This window comes from Gavialis gangeticus, unplaced genomic scaffold (assembly GCF_001723915.1).
Source record: "Gavialis gangeticus isolate Ggan-Ray unplaced genomic scaffold, GavGan_comp1, whole genome shotgun sequence".
NCBI classification, from domain to species: domain Eukaryota; kingdom Metazoa; phylum Chordata; order Crocodylia; family Gavialidae; genus Gavialis; species Gavialis gangeticus.
In genome coordinates, this window is record NW_017729000.1 from 17,199,561 (window position 1) to 17,210,043 (window position 10,483).

Consider the following 10,483-nt stretch of genomic DNA (forward strand, 5'->3'; position numbering starts at 1 on the left):
AACGAGCCCTTACTCTGCATCTCATTTACTGTGTTTGCAGTTGCCAGCAAGATGTGAGCTGTAGTCCTAAAAACCCAATGTCAACTTCTTGAGATTTCTTGTAAAGAATCTTATCCATGCTGACTTATAAGTCTGGGCAGAGAATATATAGATCAACTGGGGCCAAATTCACAACAGAAGTTATCTCCATTTTAAGGCATTACATTCCTAGATTTGTAACTCTCTTGAAATGGGGATATCTTGCCATTTAAAATATTACAAATCAATATTAAACAGTATTTTTAAACATTCTTTTGGCAGATAGTGATTGAATAAAATAATAAATACATTTTAGAGACATAAAATAAAGTCATTTCTTATTCCAGATAGCTAACAGTAGAGCCTCTGAGACAAAGGCTATTTTGAGAGTTGTGTTCCTGATAGCATGCACAGCTTTTCTTTTAACACAATAAGCTAATCGAAATAATTATTTTTGCTGAGAACCAAATTGATTATACTTTACATTGCAATTAGTAGAAGGGACCAAATGGCTCGTTTGGAAATATGTGGCGGTGATAGAGCTGACTGTAAGATTAATGAGAATTGCATTCTGCTGAAATGGTTTTCATCTCAAAAAGTATATGGGGAGTTTCTGGTCCCGGTACACTGTAGAGGAAATACTTTGAATTACAAAGCCATATATATCAGAATCCATACAAGGGAGTGTCCCATCACTTTAAGGACACTTCCAAGCCTACAAGCACAGCTTCACAGCTGTTCTCAAAGAGGCCCCCTGCCCTGTCTGGGGTTGGGCTATCTAAACAAGAGCAGGCTGAATAAGGAGGAGGGTGGAGTCACTCTTTTGGGTCCCGGTTAACAAGTTGGACCAGACTCCCCCAATGGGATGTTTTGGACTGATGCCTGACCTAGAGCAAAGGGACCTTCAGGTCTGTTTGCATACTGCTTCATTGTGGGTGCTTTGAAGTGAAGACTGTTCTGAGCTGTAGGGATATATGGCTTACTCTGTGAAGATGTCTTAAAGGCAAAATACTCTGTTCTTCTGTTGCGGCCTCCTCTGGCTTGGTTCCTTCATATGTGGTGCAGGGTCTCCTAGGAACCCCCACTTCCATCGAGAACTGCTGTGGAGAAGATCCTCCCGAAGCACCAGCAGGCATAGCATGAGAGGGTTAACCCTTTCAGGGAAGTGGAGCCGGCTGCCAAGCTGTACCTGCATGGAGCACAGCTGGTAGAGCATGACTGGAACTGCTCGGTCCAGGCAGATGTGGTCAAACTGTTTAGCCCACGGGCTGTTGGAAGCCTGGGTTATGGGGGGAGGGAAGCGGGGAGAGGGGAATCCTTTCCTAATAGTCATCTAAGTGTTACCCTGACTGAAGTAAGCAACAGTGATGAACCAGAAGCTAACTTAACCATTTTTGATTGTCTCTAATGCAACTGACTGAGAAAGAAGCACCTGGATGGTATGATTGCCCCCTGTCTTGCAGAGGTGGCTGCCTCTTCTGTCTGTAATGGGACGAGCTTGTATACCACATTGTATGCCACTGTAGTGGGCTAGGTTGGCCTCTCCCAGCCCATTGGAGCATGCCCTCGCATTGTGCCTTAGCACCTCTGGTACCAGCGGTAGTCCCAGAGGCTAAGTATGAAGGGTTTGTAATAGATATGCTTGTCCTGGAACAATACTTAGACATCCTCCCAGCTACAGTTCAAACTTGGATCTGGCGCTTCTAACTATCTACAAAGCAGTGATTGTATAGATGACTGAGAGGCTGTGGCAGACTGGGGTGATCCGGGCTGAAAAACCAAACCCATCAACTGGCCAGCTGGTAAGGAATGCCAGCACAAGGGACACTGTCCAGGCCCTGCCTTTTCTGCTGGCCAGACCCCCTTCCTGTATACAAGAAGAAAGCTCTTGGACACCAGGGCCTTCTACTTGGCTGCGAGGTCAATGAAGTGCTACCTGTTTGGTACCTGACTTGTTTTTCTAACTGATCATGCAGCTCTGTGCTGGCTCCTTGCAATGAAGCACTTATGCACCCATCACACGATGGTACAGGGTATTGCAACTCTTCTGGTTCCAAGTAGAACATCATCCAGGAAAAGATCATCAGAAGACCTTTTCCCGGTCCTAGCGCTGCCAAAGAGGTTGAGGCATTTGTTGAGTGGAACAACGGGTCCATACAAAGGGAAAGGGTGCATCAGGGAGCAGACTGCTTCTTTTACAGCAACAATTTCAAACTGATAGCCGCAACTCCATGGGTTCAAGAGGGCACTCTGCTCTGGCCTGTAATTGGGCTCTCTCTAAACAAAAGAAGGAAGCTGAGCAAGGAGAGCGAATTGCCGTCCGAGTGGCCTTCTGTAGGCAGCAGCTGTTCTTTTAGGTTCTAGGGAATAAGCTGGATTTGACTCTGTTGGTCGTGTGTTTCAGATTGAAGCCCTTAACCTTTTCTGACCCACGAGGAGATGGCTATTTCTTTGAGGCTGTGTTGAAGGAGACATTCTTTTGTTCCTTTGTTTTGGCCGCCCTGGCTCAGTTCCAGTACGGTCTTGTAGAGAACTCTTCTCCTTGGGTAGTATAACGACAAAAGGCTTAGTAATAAAAGGCCATTCATAATATGTAAGTTTTCCTATTACTTATTCTGAAACTGCAGCATGTTCAGTAGCAAGGTAGCTTGGTTCAAGCAAGGGACCATAAATTGAAAATCCTATTTGCAAATGTAATGCTGTTTCCCTCTAGGAAGTTGTTTCATGTCTGTGAAATGAGGATAGTAGCTCACTTCCAGAGAAAGTGCTCTGAGGTCCCCAATGGCTGGTTCTGTGAAAACAGGGAATGGTGGCAGCCAATCTAAAAGCATGCGTATCCTGTCCACTATTGTAAAAAATGTGTTTATATTATATTTGCTATCGAAGAATGTAACACTGCAGGAGACATAATGTTCCATAGTTGTTTGGCTATGTGGAAACAGAAAGTCTGCATATAGGTAGCATGAGGAATATAACTAATGGCTTGTAAAAATATAGACCCCTCTTCCTGGTGCTAAAAGTGATGGAAAAGCTCTGGACTTCTTACCTAGTAGAGAACCTTTGAACATTATTCTCTCCATTAGAGGGCAGAAGCATGCCTGTATACCAGTGGTTTTCATTTGTGGACCCCTAAACGATTTCAAATGGAGGTATGGACCCCGTTGAATTGTAAGTGTGGGTATTCACATACTTTTGGTTGATCGTAGACATCTTTCCCTGATCCCTTAGACATAATCTGCAGACCCCCAGGTGTCTGCAGACCACAGGTTGAAAAACACTGCTATATACATATTAAATACATCAAACCTGAATGAAACGTATGCTATATAACCTGATGTGATACTGGGAAGTGGCCTGTCATGGCAAAACAACCAGTAGTCCGCAGCTGCAAGAGAGAGAGAAAGAGAGGTCAGGAGCCGGTGTTTCAAGGGTTAAGCTTTATAATCTGGGATACTTCGGTTACATATTTTTATGAAAGAATGACATTTTCTTAGCAAAATATCAATAATTAAGACCTATTTGCTAGGGGAGATGCATTGAAGAGCTCTGATGTAAGCTTGTTTACAAGCCCTTTATGTTTTATGTAGACTTCCTACAGAAGTGTACTTAGGAATTCCTACATTAATGTGACTTTCCTAATTACGAAGAGGAGGAAGTAAGTTCTCATTGAATTCAGTGGAACTGCTGCCCGTGTGAATAAGGCAAGCAAGAGTTTGCCCTTAAATGGACAAGACCTCAAGTAGTTCAGGCCAAAAATGTGACCTCGAAAAACTGGCGGAGAATGGTAGCTGGGTGCCAATTACAATGATTTTTTTGTAATACGGACACGTTTTCCCCAAAAACTGAACTGAATCCACACACTCCTGTCAAAAACATCATTCTTCCACATTTGAGTCAGCACCATCAGAAGGAGCTGAAATGACCATGGCATTGCAAAGAAATCAAATAGAGTTATGTCAACTTTAGCTTCATTTGAAGTGGAAGTATGATAATCTCAAACGTGAGCCCTGGTCTCTTGCAGTTTAGATAGCATGGTCCTGGTAATCCCACTTTTTGAACATTGAGGGACATAGTTAAGAGGAAGAAAAATGCTGAGGATGTCTGAATGCTTCACAAGGTAGGGGGTAGAAGTCAATGCTGCCTGAGTGGAGTCAGGATCCACAATACAGAGTCAAATTTTATTTTCAAACAACTGAAAGGACAAAAAAGCTACAAAAAGTCTTAAAAAATATTAAACAGTATCGGTATCCTTAAACAGAAGCATAACCTGGCAGAGGTTGAGGGGGGCACTAGCTTTAGGTGCTTAGAGGGGCACTGGGAGTCCCCCGGGGAGTCTTTGTCCTGGCAGCAGCAGGCGCAATAGCAGCCCTGCACTGCAGTGGGACCAGCTCAGTTCAGGACACGACAGCAACAGCAGCCAGGAGTGGGCAGACAGCAACGTAACGGCAGCAGTCAGGGTCTTAGAGTCCCTAGAGCAGGTAAGACTGACCTCCCTCGTGGTCTGGCCCTCAGCATTACCCCCCTTAGGGTGCAGGGGTTTTTATGTAGGGCACACAACTTGCTAGCTACATCTCAGTCCTTAAACCAGATTGTCTCATCTAGTCTACTGACTTCCCTTGCACAGTAGCAAAATATTACATAAATTTAGGTGGGTTCAAGTCATATGATAAGAATCTGAAACTAGGATTTGAAATGAAAGAAGATCACGATGTTTGGAAGGTTTTTCCTTGTTTTTATTCTTTCACACACACTTTATATTGTGACTTTCCCTAACACAGTCCACGTGATAATAGAAACTGGGTTAAAAGTAGCTGGAAGATTGGCTTTGAGTGCCCAGAGGATTTCCCAGAGTTAAATATAAAACCAGCCTGGCAATTGAAGCAGTCTTCCCTTTCCTGATATCCAAGCCATCTCTCTCAATCAGAGCAGTGCTGCTGCACTGGGATTGATCTGCAGGTCCGTTGCACTATTTTGAAAAGAAGCGTGATACTATCAAAAAAAAAAGCCCCAACCTCACCAAATTCCCTTTTATGGGCAGCCGATCTCTGAGAAGTCAGTGAAAAAGGTTTACTAACAACTTCTGGGACTTTTTAACACCAGAGATGGATCTGTCATGCCATTCTTTCCACTCAGACATAAATATTATCTTTTAAACCCCTTAGCCGTGTTACCTTAGTACTGACTCCCTTGCTCTAGCATGTTCCTGAGCTTGCTGCTTCCTTTTAAATGTGCCAATGCTGGACGCTGGACACAGCCCACCGTCCAGTAGCTGCGCGCTGTCCAGCATCCACCCCCTCCTGCTTGTCAAAGATTAATGGAACAAAAATTTTGATTCCTCATTAGGGGCTGAAATATCCAACTAATTCCACACACCAAGTGATCCAAGCTTACGTTTTTATTTACTACTTGTTTGCTGCCTGCTGTGCTCCATGTGTGCAAAAGATGGGATTTACAATCTAAGCTAGACAGGCAATACGGTTCAGAAATTGAATATCCAGAAGGGTCAAAACATACAGAGACTCAAAGTGGTACATATGCTTATAAGTCAGTAATTATGGTTACATGCGGGTCACCTTAAATATGTATTGAAGCAAATGCAGACTTTTTAGTTCACATATGTATATAAGAAGAGTTTTACTTGGCCACAGTTCTGTGAAACTCAGTTCTACTACATTCTCTCATAGTGCTAGTACTTAAAGGAAAATTAGGGGTTCAGTGTCTAATAGGTTCAAGAAGATGCTTGATTTGCTTTTCTGGGATAAGGGAAAAAAAGGGATCAAATTTAAAATATGCAATGGAAGGGTTACAACAGAATGAAAGAAAACACTGCAGAGATACCGAGCAGACTCAGTTATCTCAATATCAACCATTTACATCACCTGCAAACCAATTGTACTGTGGTAGACTGGTGCATGCTGAGGTCCCAACAGAGGACTCTGATGCCTGGCAATCATTTATAAGTTTGACAGATATAGACCAATTTCATTTAGCAACGGACTATGAGTAATAGGCCCTCTTGTCTGCACTGGCAGAATCCCATTAGGCAGTGCATTGATGCTTTCCTCAATCTCCTTTCTGTGTTTTCTGAAACCAGGTTACACTCAATTTTGATTTCCCTTCATTCTCAAGCGGAGAGTGTAAGCAGTCCCAGTTAGCCACAGAGAGCATGCAGACCGCGTGTTGTACTGTAGACTCATCAGTATCTGAGATAAGGCCCTTCCTTTTATCACAGGAGATCCCTTAGTAGCAAGGTTATTTAGGGTGTGCAGATCGGAGCCTTTTTTTTCCTACTAATTTTCTTGGAACAGATTATGGAGCAAAATAGGGCTGGCATACGTTCCTGCCAGTCTTCAGATAATGAACTCCTCTGGGTGTCCAAGTGCATAAGACCCATTTAGTTTAAAATGTAAACAGGAAATTGTGTTCAGGCGCTGTGGATGGTGGCCCAGAAAATAGCCTTTTATACGCAGACTCCACAACAACCCAAATAAAAAGGGGAACGGAGGGCTGGTTGCAACATCATTGATGTCCAGAAATGTGATCAGTGGCCTCTGACAACAATAGGGAAGATAAAACAAAGCAGGTAAGAAGCTGGGGGAACAAAGCCTCTGTGTGCAGCAAGGAGGCCTCTGTAACCTGGAACACAGTCATTCGCTACAACAAAGCACTAAGCTTGCCAGCAAAGTCTAATGGAGTAGGGGTTAATTGGAAGATCCAGCTCTTGTTGTCTAGCAAAATGCAGATCTGGCCTTGAAACATTTCCCAAGGTCTCAGAGCTCCATTTCATAGCTGTGTCTCATGCTGCGAATATTCTTCAGGCAGCGGCCCATGGTTGGATGTTGTCTGAGTGCCTCTTTCTGTTGTGTGTTGATGAGTTATCTGGTTCTGTCTTGCAGCCCTCAGAATCCAAGCCCAACGTCACCCCTCTCACCGTCCTGGCCCTTGTTCTCTGCGCCATCAAGTCCTATGCCCACCTCCTCTACGTCCAGCGACTCATCCCCCATCAGGTCTGTGGCACAGTTTGTTTTGCTTTGTGTTGCTGCTGCTGTTCCATATTTTAATTTACTTGCCCTTTTTTTTTTTCTTTTGCTTTGTGCTGTGCTCAAGTTCCCCCAGTGCAGCTGCCTTCACTCAGCAGGAGAGGAAAGTTTCAAACATCCCATTAGAGGAAGAGCTTGAGGTTATCTAACACATGTTACTTAGCTAGCAGGTGTTTCTGTTCATCCCAGCACCAGTTCAGACCAGAGAATTTTCCAATGTTCAGAGCAAACATCTAAGAATCAAGATGCCTAAGTCTTATTTCCACTGATGATGTTGACTTGCTCTGGATGACCTTTTCCAAGTCACTTAACTTACCTGAGTCTCAGTTTGCCCATCCTCCACCACAGGTAAGAAACACAAGGTGTGTTGCAAGGCAGAACTGAGGTTTGTCAAATCTGGTGAGCTTGATTTTTCTTTTTTTTTTAATCCAAACTTCCATTTTTATACTCGCAGTTTAACAGGCTGGTTGAGATGTAATGCATGTGTTGTATACCTTTTCCTGCAGCTGTCGGGACCTGGAGTGCTCTAACTTACTGCTCTGATTTTGTTGAACTTCCTCTGAAGAAACATGCAGTATGTTAGCAGAAGCCGTTATAACAAATGTTCTGCGTTGCTAGGAAATATGCGGAAAATATTCACCCTGCAAAAGAAATAAAAAGAGGTGCAAAGTCAATGTGTGATGTATTTGTTGGCATTGTGAGAGCATGAGGCAATGATTTAGCTTTTTAGTACTGTCACATGCATCACATAACCTGTTCCTTGGCCATTCCCCCTACAATAATTTATGCAAGACAACCTCTAAGCTCCTACCTGCTTTGCTCTTCCAATTTGTAGGGTAGCGCTGACACCTTGTTCTTTACCACCCATTTGTGGGTAACACTAGCAGGTCAGTTGATAGCTGCACTGCTGTAGTATATTATCAAGACGTGGCAAGCTCCCTCCCCTCCATGATTTGCAAAATGGCCTCCAGAGCACTGCTCTCCAGACAGGCTCCTTTTTTTCCCTCAAGCAGATTGTAAAAGCAATGTAATAAAAAGCTGCAAGAGTTTCCCTCCAAATATCTTAAGCAGAAATTATCTTTGCTTTTTCAGTAGAGCAGAGCTGCAAGAATGCAATGTCCCTCCCATCACAGGGAGAACTGTCGAATGTGAATGCTGTTCCTTACCTGCCACCTCCCAAATGCCATGTCTCACCCTTGGCTATGCAACAGGGTTATTTATTGTTTTGACATGAGCCTGCAAAGGCCTACAGTGGTGTAATATCCTCCAAGCAGCTGCTTTTCCAAGGGAAAGACACTCTCATCAGTCTGAAAACTGTACAAGGGCACCTGGGCAAAACTGTGCTGAGTGCTTTCCTGGCCCTCTGCCATACTCTCAGGCAAAAATTAAAAATGAGTGATCGGTAAGATCCAAGCTTTTTAAATGTCCTTGAAACTCTGACAGGGCTTTGAAGGGCATTGCAGCAACAGAAATGTCACAGGCCTGAGAGCAACCACCTGCATTCAGATGCAGTGAGGACAGAGAGAGGTTGGAGGTCTGAGAGGGAGCAAGTTAATTCTGCAGTTTAGTTTATAAGGAATGCAACTAGCTGCTTTAACTCAAGGTAGTTCCCCTGAAAGCATCCTTACTTGATAACCTCCACAAAAGTTGTGCTGGCGGACTGGTTCCTGAATGGCTAAAAGAGCCTAGGAATGGTAGATGTGGAACCCCGTTAGTCGGTGGTGGTCTAACATTGCTGCTGCCCCTTCCCTCATATGGGGACAAGGAAAACTGGGGAAGTGTCATCTTGAAAGTTTTGCTAGAGTTGTGTATGAAACCACAAAAACACATGACTTTCCTGGTTTGGGCTTGTGTTATGAATTGGACCAGGGTTGCAAAGTTTCCTGTTAAGCCATTTGAGCAAATTTGAGCCAACTGATAGTTTCATATCATCTTTATCTGTTGTTGTTGGGAGGGATGTTGGAAGCACAGGCTTCTCGAGGAAGGCGTTTAGCTTCTTTTGTTTTCCTTTCTCTACTGAACGCTGAATGGTACTAGCAGGGACCCCCCCCCCCCGCAGGCTAACACAAGGCAAGTCGCATTTTCTTGCAATGTGTTTGGTTAAAAATGTTCTTAAAAAGTCAGTTTTTCCTCTGGGGAATTAGAATCTCTGCAGCTGAACTGTCAAAATGTAATGCTAGTGTAGATTACAGATTTGTTAGCCCTTCAGTGAGAAATCCTGGGTTCTGTGATACCCATTATCTTCGTGCAGGCTGCCTTCATTTATGAGGGTTTCCTTCTCTTCGTTTACCTTGCTTTCCAAACACCTCTCTCTCGGGTACCACTCTCTGTCCCTTGCTGTAGGGCACTTGCCCTGCTGGTAAACCCAGTCAGACAGACAAGTGCAAATACTCGAGGCAGTTCAGACTTGTCCACAAGGCTCCAGGTCTTGTCTCCTATACTCATACCAGAGTCTGCTTCTGCAAGTACAAGCAAGGTGGTAGTTTATCTGACTGAAATCCCAGGATCAAAAACTGATTTGGGGGCAGCAGTAATAAGGTACAGAGCCTCCTGTTGCCTGCCGCTCAGGGACTGACGTTCCAAGGACTTTTCTCCATGAAGGAAGCATCTCTTGGGATCCTTTGCCTCTCTTGGGTGTTGCTGCAGGCAGAGAAAAATGAAGGCCAGGAGGCATCCTGACAGCAGAGACCCTATGGGAAGCCATGGTCCTGCTGGCCATTTCTGCTCAGTTTGGATGCCTTGTTAGGGCCTCTTTCTTCCCAAGGATAAGGAATGTCCAAGGCCAAAGACCTCATTCCACGTATACCTGAATGTCAGATCAGAAAACACCAAACCAGTAAAGAGGCGGATCCTCAGAGAGAGATGACACTTCTCCGGACACGCACACACAAAGAAAAACAAATCACATCGAGAAAACTACCCTGAAGAACTGCAGACATCTGGAGCTGGAGCTCATCCCCTGAGACCTCGGCCTTAGATCACGAGTGACTATTTTTGGAATTCCTTCTCTGAGGCATATTTGTCACCGTTGAGATACAGGCGGGGAGAGGCAGGAGGAGCAATCAGAAGCCAAACAGAAACACCTCCCATCCAAAAGCAGAACAGAGTGTGTTATCATCCTCCAGAGAATTGAGAGAAACCCCGCAAAGGAAAAATGCTCATTTAGACATCACTGCATCAATGCTGCGGTTTCCTAGACCCCAAGGTTTGGGGGAGTGTCAAAATGGGATTCTTGTCAGAAGACTCTGCATGCAGGAAAATAGAATCTGCCAGAGAAATTACTCTGCTAGAAAAGAAGAAATAACAAATCATCCTGGAGGAAAGCTCACACAACATGGAGCCAGAGGCAATAGAGCTTGTCCAGCTAGGAGAAAGCTGATCAGGGCTAAAAAGATGTGGACGTCTGGGCTGGTAGATGTCAAGAA

General features: G+C 44.3%; 1 protein-coding gene across 2 annotated transcripts in view; it reads left to right on the plus strand.

Annotated features, from left to right (window-relative positions):
• ARHGAP26 (Rho GTPase activating protein 26) overlaps positions 1–10,483 on the plus strand; it is a 456,593-nt gene that overhangs the window by 424,994 nt on the left and 21,116 nt on the right. Inside the window, exon 21 of one of the 2 annotated variants that reach the window (XM_019506355.1) lies at positions 6,915–7,025. The exons of the other annotated variant lie outside the window; for it this stretch is intronic. Coding sequence (XP_019361900.1) covers positions 6,915–7,025 — 111 coding nt within the window. The remainder of the gene's footprint in view (positions 1–6,914; positions 7,026–10,483) is intronic. 2 annotated transcript variants of the gene reach the window in all.